At 36.1% G+C, this 17,165-nt stretch overlaps 5 protein-coding genes and 1 pseudogene across 11 annotated transcripts; 1 reads left to right on the top strand and 5 right to left on the bottom strand.

The window, feature by feature from the left end:
* Positions 1–642: 642 nt before the first annotated feature.
* Positions 643–1,617, bottom strand: BNAA09G47760D. Its single transcript, XM_013860857.3, has one exon. The coding sequence runs from the start codon at positions 1,422–1,424 to the stop codon at positions 918–920; it is 507 nt and encodes a 168-aa protein (XP_013716311.2). The 5' UTR covers positions 1,425–1,617; the 3' UTR covers positions 643–917.
* Positions 1,618–2,140: 523 nt separating this feature from the next.
* On the bottom strand, positions 2,141–4,367 carry LOC106419895 (F-box protein At1g10780). Its single transcript, XM_013860739.3, has 4 exons — positions 4,148–4,367; positions 3,039–3,785; positions 2,682–2,959; positions 2,141–2,604 (listed from the first exon to the last, which is right to left on the bottom strand). The coding sequence occupies exons 1-4, from the start codon at positions 4,176–4,178 to the stop codon at positions 2,368–2,370; spliced, it is 1,293 nt and encodes a 430-aa protein (XP_013716193.2). The 5' UTR covers positions 4,179–4,367; the 3' UTR covers positions 2,141–2,367.
* A 965-nt stretch (positions 4,368–5,332) lies between these two features.
* Positions 5,333–6,292, top strand: LOC125578244 (annotated as a pseudogene).
* LOC106419887 lies at positions 5,851–10,234 on the bottom strand. 4 transcript variants are annotated; one of them, XR_007316718.1, is made up of 11 exons: positions 10,030–10,093; positions 9,886–9,996; positions 9,560–9,808; positions 8,975–9,074; positions 8,062–8,118; positions 7,745–7,850; positions 7,586–7,668; positions 7,459–7,520; positions 7,274–7,370; positions 6,668–6,927; positions 5,851–6,413 (listed from the first exon to the last, which is right to left on the bottom strand). XR_007316718.1 is itself a non-coding variant. In XM_048741838.1 (10 exons), exons 3-10 carry the CDS (start codon positions 9,754–9,756, stop codon positions 6,892–6,894), a joined length of 738 nt encoding a protein of 245 aa, XP_048597795.1. In that variant the 5' UTR covers positions 9,757–9,808; positions 9,886–9,943; positions 10,127–10,234; the 3' UTR covers positions 6,483–6,891. The 4 variants fall into 4 exon arrangements, 3 of the variants coding, with proteins under 3 accessions (XP_048597795.1, XP_048597794.1, XP_048597796.1); XM_048741838.1 differs by lacking the exons at positions 5,851–6,413; positions 10,030–10,093 and adding an exon at positions 10,127–10,234 and having other exon boundaries at positions 6,483–6,927; positions 9,886–9,943; XM_048741837.1 differs by lacking the exon at positions 5,851–6,413 and having other exon boundaries at positions 6,483–6,927.
* A 404-nt stretch (positions 10,235–10,638) lies between these two features.
* Positions 10,639–13,325, bottom strand: LOC106420231 (eukaryotic translation initiation factor 3 subunit H). The gene is made up of 12 exons (XM_013861087.3): positions 13,166–13,325; positions 13,006–13,085; positions 12,726–12,842; positions 12,542–12,645; positions 12,391–12,457; positions 11,928–12,061; positions 11,797–11,845; positions 11,598–11,669; positions 11,406–11,507; positions 11,257–11,324; positions 10,973–11,125; positions 10,639–10,880 (listed from the first exon to the last, which is right to left on the bottom strand). Exons 1-12 carry the CDS (start codon positions 13,173–13,175, stop codon positions 10,823–10,825), a joined length of 1,014 nt encoding a protein of 337 aa, XP_013716541.1. The 5' UTR covers positions 13,176–13,325; the 3' UTR covers positions 10,639–10,822.
* A 339-nt stretch (positions 13,326–13,664) lies between these two features.
* LOC106419864 (cytochrome c oxidase assembly factor 5-like) lies at positions 13,665–14,931 on the bottom strand. 4 transcript variants are annotated; one of them, XM_048741833.1, is made up of 4 exons: positions 14,800–14,931; positions 14,289–14,368; positions 14,055–14,159; positions 13,665–13,919 (listed from the first exon to the last, which is right to left on the bottom strand). In XM_048741833.1, the coding sequence occupies exons 2-4, from the start codon at positions 14,355–14,357 to the stop codon at positions 13,878–13,880; spliced, it is 216 nt and encodes a 71-aa protein (XP_048597790.1). In that variant the 5' UTR covers positions 14,358–14,368; positions 14,800–14,931; the 3' UTR covers positions 13,665–13,877. The 4 variants fall into 4 exon arrangements, with proteins under 4 accessions (XP_048597790.1, XP_048597791.1, XP_048597792.1 ...); XM_048741834.1 differs by having other exon boundaries at positions 14,289–14,362; positions 14,800–14,912; XM_048741835.1 differs by having other exon boundaries at positions 14,796–14,856.
* Between the last annotated feature and the right edge of the window lie 2,234 nt (positions 14,932–17,165).

Genomic DNA, 17,165 nt, shown 5'->3' with positions numbered 1-17,165 from the left:
TCAATCTAAAACAATGTATAAATGAATAATAAATAACTTAAAAACCCTTTAATGACTTTTAGTGATAAAACCCCTCAACTATTTTTGAATCGTAAAAAAAACCCTCAACTAAGTTTTCAACATTATAAACCCTCAACTTATAAACCGTTAACATATGTCACCCTCCGTCACGGTTTTTTAAACGGAGGGTAACATATGTTAACGGAACTAAAGTTGAGGGTTTATTTCACAGGATTTTTAGTTGAGGGTTTTTTTTACGATTCATCTTTAGTTGAGGGGTTTAATTACTAAAAACCCTATTTTTTAATAGAGAATCTCTTATCAACGTTTTTTTATTTATTTTAATTCTATTTTCCTGTTTGTCTATTTGTTTGATATTTTCTTTCTCTTTGTACTTTTTCTTCTTTGGTCGACATGTTTTTTTTTTGCTTCTACCATTCACAAACCACGAATCACAGAAGATATTTTAAGCTTTCACTATCCATCTATATGCTTTGTAGTAGAGTCCAAAAGCCCACTTGTTCAGCCATGTACTTTTTCGTTTTGTATTTCTTCACATTGTCAAAAAGATATGTTAAATAGTAATTAAAGTATATGATAAAAAAAAGTATATGATTTTTGCACCAAATCGACAAGTATAATGGTTGAAATTTTTTTAAATTACCATAAGAAAAAGAATTCTAACAGCAATTAATTTACAAAAAAAAAATCAAATTTAAATTAATAACACCCAGTGGCGTTTACATGACAAATGATGATCCACCAAACATCTCCCCTCAAAACAAAAGTTGCAACATAAGAAAAAACATTTTCAATCATTTAAGATTTTTTTCCTTCCTCCTTATTCATGTAGACGAAATTAATTAGTTTTTTGTTTGTTTTGAGAAAAATTAAATTAAATGGTAATTTGTAATCGATCATCTAACCAATGTAGACAACGTCAAGCAGTTGCTGCTAATTTTTCTCAGGTCAACCGCTACATTCTGAACCGTATTAACTTGGTTCGCGTCAATGAACCCTTCCACACATACACCGTAATCAGACACAGCCGCTGTCAAAAACGTGTTCATCGCCATCACATCACGTTTCCTTATACTTTTCCTCGCGTTCGCAAGATTATAAACCGCATCGCTAAACACTGCGTAACAAGTCGCGATGGCTTGGTTACCATCTTTGTACCTAGCCGCATCAGCTAAAGCCAGTTTTGTCTTTGCTTCCAAAGCCTGGATGGTTTTGTGCGTGGCGCGTCTTGGGTTGGTGATACGTTTAATCATAGGTTGGCATAGAGATGGATACGCGGTGTGAGAGCATAGGCTCATCATACGTGACGCTTCTGTGACTTGGCTGGAGACTAGGAAGGTCAATACGGCGACGGATACCGCGACGGCCGCGAAACGCAGCTGGAAGATGTCACGGGCCGCCATTTTAACTTTGTGTGTTTAAAATATGTTTTAGTTTAACTGAGAATAAATTAGCTTGGTGTAGTTTTTGAATTAGGACTCTTGTTGTTTATATAGATAAGCTTTTTTGGTCTTGAAATTGTTGGTAGTACGTTTTTTGCGTTTATTCCTGTTTTTGTTTGGTAATGCATGAAAATGTTAAATATAATCTGAGGTTTATCTTATTTTTAGGGAATTATTATTTTCTTCTTAATCCTAGACCAACTAAATCTTATGCAAGTTTAGGGTCTTTTGTCATAAATAAATACATTTTTCTAAATTTTTTAAAATTTATATTTTTTTTTTAAGTTTAGAATTGGCTGCTTTTAAAACAAATTCTATTAAGAAATGTGTCCATAATTACCATAAACTCAACAAAAGTAAAGCTGATTTAACCAATAGTGCAACTATTTGGATTGAGAGTGGCAGCCATCAATTTAATCTGAAGCTTTAAATAGATGTTTTTAGATTATTATGATAATTATCTTTTATGAGATTCAACTAAAGTTTTTATATGAAATTTTTTACCAGTACATATGCATAATAGATGTGTTGTTTATTTTGAATCTTTACATGTGAATCATTTTTTACTTTTGTTTTCCTATTTTTCTTGTTTATAACTTTTGGCATATATAATTTAACAATACAATCCAGCTTTAAAAAAAAATAGTGCAACAAGTGAACAAGAAAACAACTTAAAATAAAACTAAAAGAAATGAGTCCATAATGATTTGTATTTAAAGACAAACAACAAGTAAAAGTACCGAACCTTTGTCGGAATCAGAGTCACAAGTTCACAAGTCACAACAATGAATCAGAGAAACAAATAGTTACTCAAGAGTTCAAAACTAGAAATGCTCAGCTAACAGAATGAGAAAAACAGAAATCAATAGCCGAAAATGAATTAATTATCAGCCAGAAGAATAGTTCATTCAATGTGAACAAGATGTTTATTCATGTGGTGGAACTTGCAGATATCATCGCAGAAATCATCTGCACTGCTGTGGTTGCTCTTCATCCTAAGAACCCTTATCACCATTCGTTTCAAACCTTTTGCGTACCGCACAAGTGATTCAAGTGTGTTCATCTTCTGTTCTGCGTTCAATGGAGATCTCACTGTGATTACAACTTCCTCCAAACACTGTATTGCAAAGCCTGTCTCAAGCTGCAAAGAGAATCAAAATCTTACATTATTAGTAAAAACTTTTGATTTATATAGAAGGTTTCTGATGAAGTTTTTACCTTCTTTAGGCTGTTTTTCTGGCAAAGTGCAGCGAACATTGCTCCATGGATATCGAACTTCTGAAGCTTGGGATGGTTCTTGAAGAACTCAACAAAATCAATCTCAGGGAAAGGTTGAAGAGCCTCGTTGCCTGTGAATTCAACCTTCATAAAGAGATGCTTCACGTCTCTTGCTTGCTCCAGAATCGTGGTTAGTGCATCCCAACACCATTGCACGCCTCGAACTGACAAGGCCTCAAGGGATGAAAGGTTTCGGAATTGTACCATGTAAACTCTCCCTGTAAACAACGAACAACACAAAGTAAGACTATGGCAACTGGAACCAAACTAGTTAAACTCAAGACAAGATCTGTTTACCAGAAACATTGGCGATAGATAGGTTCTTTAAGAAACTGGTTTCAGGGACACTGATCCAGCTACATCCCTGTACATCAAGAGACACTATCCTCGGAGCTGTGAGGGAGAGCAACGAGTTCCCTTGTCCGTAAAAATCCAGCTTACAATGCTCCAAATACGGCAGGCTGATCGATATAGATTTAACTCCTTCACAAGCTAGTAGAAGCAAGCTACTCAGATTCGGGCAAGCACGCAAGGCACTACCCAACGCATTATCATCCATTCTAGCTCCCACAATCTCAAGACAACGAAGGTTTGGAAACAAATCCCACTTAGGAGGACTCATCATCAAAACACCCCAAAGCTTCAAAGTCTCCAAACCCTTAACCACGCCAATACAATCAAGCTTCAAGGGTCCCTCTACGAGAGCCTCCTCGCTAGCGAGATTATCCATTCTCAGCTCCAACAGCCTGAGAGACTGGCACACGTGGGTCAGCCAAGACGCTAGGCCTTTGCTGGTGAAGGGGCTGTAGAGGACAAGCTCCTCGAGACGGTGGAAAGAAGAGATCATCTTGAGAACAATGGCGTCGGAAGCAGTAACGTCGGAGATATTTTCGAATGAGTTTCTTGGGAACTTGATGCTCTTGACGGAGTCTGTAGACTCTTTCCATCGCTTGGAGACGCAGTTGCAGGAAGCCACGTCCTTGGCTTCGGTGAGGTTGGAGAGAATGTATTGAAGGATGGCGTCGGGGAGAGAGTCCATGTTGGCTGAGACATTTCATCGAACAGTTGGTGGTCAGAATAATAAAAATTAATTAATTCATATCCCCAAAAAAAAATTGCAATAATTAAAAATGTATGAAGAACATTCAATAACTAATCAAGTTCACATTTTGAGATCTGAGAATTACTCTCTCAACTTATCAGCTCGTAGTATTAATCTGAGATACCCCACACGTCACAGAGAATCAAGAAACTAACTTTATTACTGATAATCCATTTGTGTGGGTGTCATTATGAAATTGAGCTAATGGGTGTGACGAATCTAACACAGTGGTGAACGTACACACGTAAGAGCGTAGATTCTAAGGAAGCAATGTAGATAGATAGAGGGAGAGAGAGATTCTTACAGTATGAGAATCTGAATCTGCTGCGTCGCATTTAGTGTTGTGTGGAAGAAAGAATCGAGAATCTCTCAGCACACAACGGGAGAAATCTGGATCTGTTTTTTGGAGAGGGAGAGAGAGAGAGATGAGAGTGTTATTTGTAAAGAGGAGGGAGAAGGTGGCGCGTGAGGAAGGGAAGGGCGGAGTTTCAAATTTTGAAAAAAAAGACACAACACAGATCTCTTTCTCTTTTTAGTTTTCAAATACATTTCGCACCTTTATTACGTACTGTTTTATGTTTTTTTTTTATTTTCTCAAACGGGAAACGACAAAAAAATTATTTATACTACTAGGGTATCTCGGTTTGATAAAACTAGACTCCAATCTGAAACCAAACCGTATAAATTATTCTCAAAACCATCCAATTTGAAATAAATAAATAAAATATCTAACTAACAAGGAAAAAAATATCATATTAAAATGAGATACAGCTTGAGTTAACTGCATAAGGTTGGTTTGTTATAATTAAAATATGAAAAATATCTTTAGCAATATTACATATTTTAAATAACATTAATTTTTAAATGATTGAGTTTGAGTTTAGTGATTAATGTTTAGTATGTAAAGGATCCAAGTAAAACTAAAGTTTAAGAGTTAAGAGTAATATTTTAAATTAGATGCTATTTTAGGAATTTTATCATTAATAGCTATTTTTATAAACTTTAGAATAGTTTATTTTAGAGACTTGTCCATAAAATGTTTTAATTTTTCTTTTAACTGGTTTAGCTCTTCTTTAAGCTTCTTGATTACTTTATCTTTTCTGCAAGAGTCTCTAATAATGTTCTATTCTTTTTAGTATGTGCTTGAAACCGGCTATTGATTCCATCTATCTGCATTTCAAATTGAGATACTAAGCTCAAACGCAGTCTCCACAACCCTCAAACCCCACCACAAGATCACTACTACAATGAAACCAGTAAGGTTGAGATATGATGCAAGTTGAAAAAATCTCAAGGTGTTTTTGGGAATTATCACTTGAAAGGAAAGTAAGATTGAGATATGATGCAAGTTATAATTGCCAAACCGAAAAGAATAGATCCCATCAACATGATTTTAAAAGATACAATGGCAAGTTGAACTTGTAGTAATAATAGTAACAGTATAACAGTATTACAAAGATACAACTAGGGCTCTAAAGCAGCTTATACCATGAGAGTAACGTGAATCATTCGTATACAAATACAAAAATAATACTGCAAACCCTTTTTTAGACAAATCAAAATAGAACACGTTAACAAGACTTTTATATTCCTTGTTTGACATATTGGATTAGTCTTATATTCAAGATTGACAACTTAGTTCTTGAAGCCATTTCAAGGCATCAACTCTGGGGCATCACGCTCCTAGACACCTCTGACGTCTACGGTCCCGAGATCAACGAGTTGCTTTTGGGAAAGGTTCACATTGCTCTTGTGCTGTGATTTCAAAGATGGGAGAGCTGAAGAAGCTGGTTGAAGAGGGTAAGATAAAGTACACTGGTCTCTCTGAAGCCTCTGCTTCGACTATAAGGAGAGCTCATGCCGTTCACCCGCTCACCGCGGTGCAGCTAGAATGGTCTTTATGGTCCAGAGACCTTGAAGAAGATATTATTCCTACTTGCAGGGAATTTGGGATTGTAGCTTACAGTCCTCTTGGACTAGGCTTCTTTGCTAAAGGGCCAAATCTTATTGAGAATATAGACAATGCTGACTACAGAAAGGCAACATGGATTCATGGAGTATCAAACTCTTATTATGAATGTTATACTAAGACTATGTTTTGCTATATTACAGGGCTTACCGAGATTCCGACAAGAGAACTTAGACCACAAGATTCTCTATGAGAAAGTAAATGCAATGGCGGAAAAGAAAAGCTGCACTCCAGCACAGCTAGCTCTCGCATGGGTTCACCACCAAGGAGATGATGTCTGCCCCATTCCAGGAACCTCCAAGATCAAAAACCTTAATCAGAACATTGGAGCGTTATCTGTGAAGCTCACCGCCCAAGAGATAGCTGAGCTTGAAGCCATGGGACGTCCAGATTCTGTGAAAGGGGAAAGATCAGCTACTTATATAGTTTACCTACAAGAACTCTGAAACTCCACCCTTGTCTTCTTGGAAAACTGCATAAATCGGCTGTAATAGTTTCCTCTGCCACCTTACTACTCTGCCACCTTACTAAGCTGTGTTATGAGCTACAAGCCATTATAGTCTCCAAGTTACACTGTTGTCTGTCTTAAGAGTAAGGGTCCCTAAAAGTAATAATAAAACTTCTTTTGAGAAAATCTTTTTGTTAGTACCGAAGCTATTACAATTGAGAAAGCGGCAAGGAGTATATAATAAATACATGTTAATATCACCTAAAGCAGAATTAATATTAGTACACATAAGCGGCCTCTGATGACAAAACTCACAAGAACTGTTCATTGTACTAATTTAAACATCAACATGATTACAGCAATTTCCATAAACCCATATGTTCTACTGAACGCCAAAGAGTTTTTACCTCGGCCTGTAGTTCATTCTTCTCAGTCAAACTCCACCCAGAGCACAAGTATTCTACCAGTGCCGATTGTCAATCCCGTGTGTGTCTTAGAGAGGTGTCTGCAGTTCATAACACTTGTGTCTGTGTCGTGTCATGTCATGTCCATCACTTACCAGGTACTTTTGCTGTTTTCTTTAGCATCCGTCAAAATCCAGCTTTTCCCCATCAAATTCTCGGCTCTTGCTTCAGGTGGCTGCTTGGGTGAATGGTGTATGTATTGGCTATGAGACAAGAAAAACAATCCACTTAAGATCAAACCAGACCAGCTCCCAAGAAATGCTGAGATTGTATAAACTAATGGTTCCTGTGTGTTTTCGTTATATATTTTTCTCTTAAAACTGTTCCTTCCCTAGATCTATCTTCTCAAGTCTCAAGGCATCAACTTACAGTTCCTCAACACAAAAGCATGGAGAAAGACTTTGTTCAACAATAGAACACTTAAGCTCTGATTATTTGAGGTAAATGGTAACGCATAGACTTTGGTTAGCTTCACTTTTACCAATCCTATCAGTAGTTCTGTTAGGTAGCACCAAAGAACTTTGACCCATTAAAACAATAAATTTTTACCTGTGTTGTACTCAACAATAAATGGCTTGCAAGATCATCGTTAACTGTAACAGGTAGAGCCGACATCCTGCTCATGATACCTGGCCTCTCCTTCATACTGCAACAGAAAGTAGCAATTTTAGTAATTGAATGCTTTAACCATAGAAAGGAAAAGAGAACTGATATCTGCTATTAGATCCACATACTTAGCCAGAATGGCGCTGATGTTATTTCTTGTCTGATCAAAGAGACTGATGTTATCCTGCAGCTGTATACACAATATGTGAATATGATACACAACTAGCCAAAAAGGATTGTAAAAAAAAAAATTACCTTGCACACAGAGAGGTTGTATGAAATTTGACTAAAAGCTTGAGCGTTTTGCTGTAGAAGATCCATTACTGCATCACTTAAACCTGAGAAGAAGAGTACCTCACTGACAATACTGATTTATTTATTTTGTTAGCAAATACAATTAAAAGAGCACTAAACCTTCACGAGGCATGTGTGTACTGTGGCACATATTGTTCATGACATATAAAGCATTTTGTTGTGGCACATTGGCTAACATGCTCAGTTCTGGGGATGTATCCACCACCTAACCATGAAAAAAATATGGTTTTCAGAACCAAGTTCGAAAGCATAGATACTGATGTTAAAAGTTATACATGAGACCAACCAATATAACAGATTTATCCCTTAATCAAATGTCACAAAAACTATTATTATACCCTATAAACGTCACCTATCTTCATAAGTTTATTAGATAGTAAACTAGACACACGAAAGGTTTAAATGGACAAGCATACCTTTCTATTGAAAATGTTCTTCCCAGCACTATTTTCTTTTCTTTTTCTCCGTTTTCCCTGTGAGAATAGATAGACACACGTCTTAGCCAACAAATTTAGAGATAATGATATATATCTATCTACTGATAGATAAAACAAAGGCAAACAAGCACTAATGAATATAAAAGGAGGGCTTTTGAAACATCTTGTTTGATTGCATCATATATCTGACTAAAAGACTCACAGGACAGAGACATGAAGGAGATGGTAAGATAGTGATAATAAAACATTATATTCCACTCATTTGTTTCACTTGATTATGCAAACATTTAGCAATATGATGTAACCATCTGTTTTTGGACAAGATAATCTTTTTTTAAAAAGAACTCCTGTCGTAGGAGATGTTGTAACTTCTAATCAAAGATAACATGCCAACATATGTTTCCTAAACCCCAAAAAGTAATAAGGATCCCTGCCATCAAAGCATCATCAAATCATATTTAAAAAAAAAAACTTTAGGCTTATTTCCTTTTCCAACAATTCCCTCCACAATCAATGGACTCCAAAGTTAATATAAAGACATGTATAAGCGTCAGCAAAACTTGTCATTTTCTCTTTTTTTGCTCATCCTTTTTCATCAATAAAACCTATAACTTTTTAAAAGACTAACTTTATAGCAAAGCACACACCCAAAGTTGCAATCATCATATCATATTCAGGATACGTTTTTTAACAGTGATATATAGAAATATCCCTCGGATAACTACTCCCATGACAGCCACATACCATTTGAAAAAGGGATGCTTAGAAACTGCTAAGTAAGTAATATCACTGGTAGAAGTCTAGACTCCAGAGTGGTAAAATTTCATCTCATAGAAGCAAAAGCACATGAACAACATGAAGGAAGGAAAACACAAGAGCATTAGGAACTTACCGACATCCATCTACACCTCAATGCTACATCCCTCACAGTTTTATCTGGTAGTGTTGCAGCGATCTTTACATACTTTGAAATCTTCGGTTCATTTGTTAATCTACAAACGAGAAAAAAAAAACAAAGATGTCATGCATGGAAACCAACAATAGAAATCAACAACCTACAGACTCTATAAACCCCAATATAACATGTAAGAAAACAAACATCAGTCAGCTTTCATAATAAAACTATGTATGAAAAATGTGTTACTTAGAGAAGTAACATGAAATGGCTAATGGACGCAAGTCCCAGATAACATATAACTGTATAAGCATTTTTTTTTGTACAATTCATGGAAACACAAAGCGCAGTACTTGTTTATTCCAAAGGAATATACTTTAATAGTCCACCATGGAGAAGAATATAATGTGCGCACTACTTCTCATGAAACAATTCCTGATCTAGCTTTTTTTTTTTTTTTGAAAATATGATTCATAGTACGGAAAAAAGCTAAAGAATTTACAATAAACTTTGCATTTTTTGTAGATTAAACAAATAGCAAATGGAAGGAAAGATCCTATAGGAACAATATAAGATACCTACTTTGCAAGGCTGTTCTCCAATACAAACTGCTCCTCAGGGGACCAATCCATGACCAAAGCAGCTTCAGATTTAACTCCTGCCACAGAAGCCAAAGAATCCACAGCTGGCTGTAACCCAGAGGCAGCGTAATTCGCCGAGAATACAAGACCGGTGGTGCTAGTGCTCGGCGGTACAAAGTGGTTATCCATTGGAATCATTCTTGTGTGTGGCTCAGAGGCGCTATTGAATGAAACTGATTCCAGCTACGACCTACAAGAATGCCCCAAGGCTGAGATTAGTTAATCTCTCAAAACAAAAACAAAAACAACATGAGATGAGCAGTTCACCTCAGATTTGAAAAAAGATAGAGCACTCCGGAAGATAAAGATGTCTTCAATAAGAGCCCTAATCCGCACCGGTGGTGTCACACAATTAGAGATGCAACCGACAAGAGAAACACACACCTAGATGCTCCGGCAAGTAGCAGAAACTAAGTGCAAAGAAGATAGGAGAGAGAGGCGCATCAAGTTTCGAACTCAGTAGAGAGAGAGAGAGAGAGAGAGAGAGAGAGAGTTTAGTAATAAGTACAGTTAAGTGTTGGTGTCTGGTTCGTTCTTTGTTTTTGTAGAAGCACTTTGTTTTCTTGTCTTCATATGCCCCCTTTGCTCTTCTCTTTGGATTTTTCTTATTTTTATTTGTTCTCTCTGCTTTACTGATGAAACCATACAAGTTATTTAATTACTTGAGTTCATGAATATTTTTTTTAAAAAAATGTTTCTATAAATATAAAAGATAGTTCAGACTTCAGACCAATGAGTCAATGACCTTTAGCTTTGGAGATTTCTAGGGCATCAATATCTAGATGCTAGATATCAATATATAAAATACTTTGAATCAAGTTTTAGAATAAAGAGTTCATTATTCGATTTTAACAATGGTAAAAGAAATTCTTATTAGTGGTGGTGGTCGCCATCATCGTCCCCATAACCTCTGAGTGGGGCGTTGCATTAAAAAGATGGTCTAGTTAAATATTCTGAATACTAAACACTTGTATGGATTAGTTGTGTTTAGAGGGATCATACATTCTAAAGAAAAGAGGGTAAAATGTATAAATCTTACGTTCGATCAACGGTAAATCTTCAAATTTCAATAAGCATTTTCTTGTGCATACGACTTGAATCATGTTTTCAGACGGATTTTAAAGTTATTACACTACTTGAAAAACTTCCAGCAGTTGATCAAAAAAGAAAAACTTCCAGCAAAAAAAGTCTCGCTTTCTCGTACTCAGTTCTCGTGCAACGCCTTGGTGAGGTAGAGCCTGCTGAAGTTCTGGCCAGCCACTCTGCATAGCAACGGGGTTGACTTATTAAAGTCTCTTTCCAAGGTCAGAGATGGAGAAAAATGGTTATACAAAAGTAACACGATAGAACATACCCATTGATTTGGCCACAGAAGTTTGAGACTTGGTTTGTGATGAGGAAGCTCTCTAGCCTTGATGGTTCAGGGATCGGCTTAAAGATTGGGTTTGATGGATCCTCCTCTGGTAGAGGCTCTTCCCCAGCTGATCTACGCGCCATATTCTCCGTCCTATACACCAAACCTATTTGTTAGTAACTAATATCAACACGAGAAAGAAGCACAAGGCTGGATACAAATTTTAAGGACATTCACTACTCTGGAATGAAATAAATTGAACCAGAAGCAGTCATGCGACCCACCTCCTCTTCTGGAGCCAGGCTTGCTGCTGCGCTTGCTGGCGAGACAGGTTCCGGTAGTAGTATTGGAACTGGAAGTATAAAACAAGATATTGTATTAATATAGTTCTGAGGGTGAAAGAAATGAATTAAAAATGTAGAATAAGCCACACCTTTTGCTGTTCCATAGATAAATCATCCATGCATTTAATCAGAAATTCCATATTGTTCTCGAGGAAAGGAGTGGTTGATGACTGCAGACGATCGTAATCACCCTAGAAAAGAGACAACGCCAAAGAAATAAGAGTCAAAATCTGGAATATTGGCAGCAAGCGAGAATCCCTGTCCAGACAGGAATACCGTACCTGTGAGACAGGTGCATCAGTCTCCAGTTCAGTCATGAAGGCACTGACAAGCGCAGAGTTTGAGACCTTGATCTGTCAACAGAAAAAATCGACATTAAAACCAAAATATTTTCTCAGCAAAAGTTATAACTAGGTAACACTAATATAAGAATAATCTAGTAAGGCTTTAAGATACAAGAGCCAAGCTCTAGAAACTTACAGGAATCTCCTCGAAAATATCCATCCAGGAGAAGTTTTTCTCTCTCAACCTGACAATAAACAGTGATTAGAACACTACAAGTATCCCAGTTGGTCCATAAAAATTGATTATTAATAAATCAGGATACATACTTGTCGCCTGTAAAGTTTCCAGCCCGGTACAACTCCATAAAGGAATCTGAAAGCTTCAAAGCCTTCAATGCTAAGACGCCAAGGTCAGCTTTAGAGGGATCATAGATGATGCAAACACACCTCTTGATGTTCTCCTATAAATGCAGATGAAAATAATTTATTGAATTTCCTTTCTTAATTTTGCAAGGGATTTGTAATAGATTATAGATTTGCATACAAAGTGTCCGCATGGTTCAGTATCCAATCAAGTTTTTGACCAAAACAGATGCCAATCTACCTATTGCAAACAGCTGTACACTACCTATTGTATTTTGGTTTCTGTTATCCTAAGTAATAAACGCAAAGGAAGGCATTTATTCAAAAGGAAAGCTGAATGACGTTCATAACATATGAATTGACCAAACCAGAATCTCAACTATCATAACATAAAGAAATGGTAGTAAACATGATTCAGGGAGAGTACCTGGTAATTCATGAAGGTCTCAATCAACTCTACAGTCTGATAAGACCCAAGAACAGTGGATTGATACCTGAACAAAAACTCAAACAAAATCTTATCACATTCACAAAAACAATTCAGCAAGATTCCACAATCAGGACACACGAAAACCTACCAGCCAACAGTGTTGTTGTCAACATTAACCTCCCTCAGACACCTCATCATCTCAAGCTGATAATTAGCCCCATCAGCTTCAATCTCTTCATCGTCATCTCTCACCTGCGCTCGTTTAAGTCATATCAATAATCAGAGACAAGCTATAACATTAAGTAGTGAGCTTCAAAGATTCATCAACTTACAGGGAAAGGAAAACAATTGGTGACTTCAAGAACACTACCAACATCAAGTCCAAGAAGCTGCCCTGTGACAAGCGTCGGTGCAAACTCCTTGCAGTGCTTGATTATCTTCAGCACAGCCTAACGCATATACACATTCAAAAATCCTCAGTATCAACACTTCTTAATTAACTGATAACTAAGTTAAGTTATTATAATGAGCAATTTAGCTTAAGGTAGATCGACAACGAGATCAATCACACCATAGGGAACTCCAGAGATAAGATAAGTATGAGGAAGTTACCAGTCCTTCGATCTGAACAACTCTGAGAGGAGGAGCGACGGCCTCGTCCTTTGATATCGCCTGCAAAAACGACCTAGCCACTGCATAACAAAACAACGAGTGCAAAATCAGATGAGCGAGTGTGGATTCTATGTGAACGTTGAGGGAGAAGTTTACTGACTGGTTGCCATTGATGAAAGCTTCTGAGGTGAAGGGATTGAGATTCTCCGACGTGAAACCCTACGCGATGTGGTGTGTCTTTGACGGCGGCGGAGATGAGCTAGAGAGAGAGAGAAACGATGTGAAAGAGCTTCTTTGAGCTTTATTTTAGAGAAAAATTGCAAACCAGTCCTCAAATTTAAGATTATGTCCGTTGATGAACCAAAATATATATTAAAATCAAATTAAGGACCTATAATTATATTCTCTTGTAGAAAGGCCCGGACCATATTGTTCCTGGGCCTTCTTCATTGCTTTCCTTGAAAAAAAAAAAAAAATGAGAGTCTGTGTGGATTCTTGAAATAAGGTTCATAGTGTTAGGCTGATTTCTTCTTTTGTAGGAGTTACATAAAATCGGTTGAAACGGTTAAATTTGAGATGAGGGAATTGAGAAATAAGAAGAAAGTAAGCATTTTTTCATTGTTACTCTTTCTTTAAGCTACATGAAGACATTCAAGTGAATCCGGTCCAATGTAATACACCTTTTATAATGAAAAAGAAAATCAAGTTTGAGTATAGGAACAAGTCTTAACTTGATATTGACATGGCAAGTATTGTAAGACCCTGCATTGTGTCCCCTTTAGTAACCAAAGGAATTGATCAAAAGAAGACAAAAATAACGGAAGTGAAAATGCGGTATTGAACAAGCAGGTGCTCAGTATATGTCTCTTGTGTTAGTAGCCTTTGTTTCCTCGAATCCTTGCTCTCATGTCAACCTACAGAAAACAAACAAATACAATGTCCAATTAGTCCAAGAGACTCTAAACTCTTCCAACATCACTTCCTCCCAAGGTTGAACACAACAATCTCGAAGGGTTCACAAGAATGCTTCTTCTTATTCTGGCTTGTACCTGTCCTCTTTTACAATTGAAGTAGGTTTCGCGTAGGCCAACACATTCACTCGGTATACATGGGCTTTTCTCACCAGCGCAGTCCCTAATTGACCGTTTCTCGTCCTACACCCAACATACCCAAAACTTCAGAAATAAAAAGGAATGGTAACTTAACAGTAACAACAAGCTGTGGAAAGAGTTAAGCAAAATCAGTATCTCCATATGTATGTTCAGACATGTTTTACATATTACCTTGACACACATCGATTCACTGAGACACTTGACAAGCTCCTCAGCAAGACCCTTACAAGACTTGGCCATTTTAACTCTTCCTACGCAACGAAGGCAAACATGTTCCAATTTCAAGATATCTCCTCCTCAAACATTTATTGTCAAGCTTAAACAAGAGACTGGAACTTCCAAATGAGTTTTGAACTCAGTGCAGCGCTTGGTGTGTTGTGAAGATACAAAATATTATTAGTGTAACACTAACCAGCTCTACAAATGATCTGAAAATTCCCTACAACTAAACAAACAAATGCACATGTCTACCACTATGGATCAAGCCTCGAACTCAATACAATAAAGTGCAAGTTAAGCTTCAAACTTATGACGAGATCCCAAAGAAATCAATCCTTTCTTATCTCCACAAGAATAATCTCATCTTTAATCACACATTAAAATACTCAATTTTTCAAATCAACTACGGAGAAATACAACACGAAGATCTAAAGAAGAAATAAAATGAGGGGTAACGACTTACCGGCGACGGAGACTAAGAGACGGATCAACGCCGAAGAAGACCCAAGGGTTCTTCAGAAGAATGACTGCTTCGCTTCTCCGTCGGGTCCTTTTTGGTTCCGTTTATAAAATTTTCTATTAACCGACTAGAAACCGAAGTATTCTATATTTGACCATATTTCGATTCAATTTCGGGTTTAAGAATTTTTTTTTTTTTTTTTTTGTTCAAATGGTTGGAATTTTCTGTTGGACTTTGTAATATGGGCCTTAAAAATGGGCTTTATAATACTTTAAAACTAATTAAATAAGTAAGTTGAAATAAAAAACAGGTATTATAAATTTGAACCTCAAGATATTATTTTGAAATAAAAAATAAGCAAGTGTATTAATACTTATTATTAAACTGGAAGTAAAACTAAAAATAAACTAATTTCACGTGACTGAACATTTATACTAATGTGTGTCATAGCAATCCTGGTGTCAGTTTTATGGTTATTTGGGTAATGGCAGGAACTTGAAAAGAAAGGGAGAGTTATAATGCGAGAATATCGCTATGGAGTAATAAGTAATCAAATGAAAGTTGAAGGGTTTTTGAAAAAAAAAGAGAAAAGAAATTAGTTTGTAATGGATTATGTTAATGTTAGAGGTAGGTGAGTGATATTTTTAAATTAAAAAAAAAAACTAAATACATCATATTAAATAATAATGTAAATTTCTTTTATTATTCTCAAAACAACCAATTTGTCAATTTGTTATTGTATTATTAGCCATAATAGAGTTCTTGTGACTAAGTGATGTAATCATGGAGGGATAAGATGGTCTAATACTCTGATTAAGCGCCAAAGTATAATTAAAAATTATAATTTAAGGTTAACAGAGTATAATACAATAACTATATTATGGCTAATAATACAATAGCAAATATAAGGGCTTTAAGGTTAAGTTAAAAAAATTATTTTATTATGCTCAAAATAACAATTGAATAATAGAAGTCAATTTTCTTGGATCTTAATTAGTCCACAAATGTATGCGGCCATTGGAATCTCCAATGTTAGTCTTTTTGGATCTTTTTTTAGTTTACAATTGTATGCATTGTTGAGGAATGGATCAAGATACATGAGGTTGGGTAGATTTGGCTAAATGTAATCACTTAATCCTTATATTTTGTATATTAGACATTTTTATATGAATTGTGTTCAACTTTTGCACTTGACTAACGCCTCGTTCACCACTTTGGAGCTGGGTGTATATTTCTCTCACAGTCTATCATATGCCTAATCAGAGCTCATAGGGTAAGCAACCAATTAATCATTGTATTTTACAAATATATATGTATAACTGTGCTATATTTTTGGACAGAATCATGCTCTCAGAGAATGCGATGCTATGCGCCTCAGAGAAGTTGCATAATTTATTTCTCAACAATCTTCTACATCACTGTCGTGCTATCCATTCCAAATACTCGTCTCATGTGGTAATTAAAATTAGCATTACAATATTATTTTAATCATTTATTTTACTTCTAAAATGCTTATGTTTGTACAGTTCGAAGAATTGCAGCATTATCATGTCCAACCATGATTCCCAGCGTAGTCAGCTTCGCGCGAGTTGATTTTAGGTCAGCCTCATAATCAAACCATGATTTCTAGTTGCCCGATCTAGATTACCATTTCACAATTTAGTGTCTTTCTTATATACGCATAAACATGTATACTATACAAAAGAGACTACAACTTGTGTTCCCATTTATCAAAACCTTTTGGTATGATTTTCCTTTTTGATGCTTTATAAAAAAAATTGTTATTCAGTTCATGATATGTTACAGTACTATGTCATATCAATGACGTTTTTCTACCCGGTTAAAATTTAATCATAATTAGTTGGTTAACATATACAAATATTTCAGTCTCATTAGTCTAACCAAACTTTCACTCATTACCATTCATAAGTTGGTTATTGTAACTATTTTCAATGGTTACTATAACAAATATCTAGTGTCTTCACACTGAGACGTTTCAAGTCATCTGCAAAGCTCCCTTTGGCCAACCTCATTCATCTGACCTTTACAGCATCACCATGTGCATCCTCGACGATCGTTTGTGCGTGTCCGAGAAAAACTGGCCCAACCAAGAGATATGGTCGTTCGATGGAGCCAACAAGACATGGATGATAATGTGTTCCATAGATCTTACCGAAAGTGTTTTTTTGTTTGAGGAAAGAAGCTTTGCGCGTTCATCAATCGCGCAGCCATCAATAGCAATGGTGGATAAGAACAAGTTATTGCTTCGTGGTATTGACTACTTCCATACACTGTTTATATATGATCTTCATACCAAATCTTTTGATTTACTCTTCAAACCTACTAAACCTGTAGGTCCTGTTTATTAT

The sequence above is a fragment of the Brassica napus genome, chromosome A9 (assembly GCF_020379485.1).
Source record: "Brassica napus cultivar Da-Ae chromosome A9, Da-Ae, whole genome shotgun sequence".
Classification (NCBI taxonomy): Eukaryota; Viridiplantae; Streptophyta; class Magnoliopsida; order Brassicales; family Brassicaceae; genus Brassica; species Brassica napus.
This window is presented reverse-complemented; position numbering and strand designations above follow the sequence as displayed.

Coding starts and splice junctions, on each gene's coding strand:
- BNAA09G47760D (XM_013860857.3), bottom strand. CDS start 1,424: ATGGCGGCCCGTGACATCTTCCAGCTGCGTTTCGCGGCCGTCGCGGTA.
- LOC106419895 (XM_013860739.3), bottom strand. CDS start 4,178: ATGCGACGCAGCAGATTCAGATTCTCATACT. Junction 3,786..4,147: donor CAGATTCAGATTCTCATACT/GTAAGAATCTCT, acceptor GAAATGTCTCAG/CCAACATGGACTCTCTCCCC. Junction 2,960..3,038: donor ATCTATCGCCAATGTTTCTG/GTAAACAGATCT, acceptor CGTTGTTTACAG/GGAGAGTTTACATGGTACAA.
- LOC106419887 (XM_048741838.1), bottom strand. CDS start 9,756: ATGATTCCAATGGATAACCACTTTGTACCGCCGAGCACTAGCACCACC. Junction 9,075..9,559: donor TTGGAGAACAGCCTTGCAAA/GTAGGTATCTTA, acceptor TCTCGTTTGTAG/ATTAACAAATGAACCGAAGA. Junction 6,928..7,273: donor TATTGTTGAGTACAACACAG/GTAAAAATTTAT, acceptor CTTGTCTCATAG/CCAATACATACACCATTCAC.
- LOC106420231 (XM_013861087.3), bottom strand. Junction 12,843..13,005: donor TTGTTCAGATCGAAGGACTG/GTAACTTCCTCA, acceptor TATATGCGTTAG/GCTGTGCTGAAGATAATCAA. Junction 12,646..12,725: donor CCAATTGTTTTCCTTTCCCT/GTAAGTTGATGA, acceptor AAACGAGCGCAG/GTGAGAGATGACGATGAAGA.
- LOC106419864 (XM_048741833.1), bottom strand. CDS start 14,357: ATGGCCAAGTCTTGTAAGGGTCTTGCTGAGGAGCTTGTCAAGTGTCTC. Junction 14,160..14,288: donor GTGAATCGATGTGTGTCAAG/GTAATATGTAAA, acceptor TGTTGGGTGTAG/GACGAGAAACGGTCAATTAG. Junction 13,920..14,054: donor TCAATTGTAAAAGAGGACAG/GTACAAGCCAGA, acceptor TGTTTTCTGTAG/GTTGACATGAGAGCAAGGAT.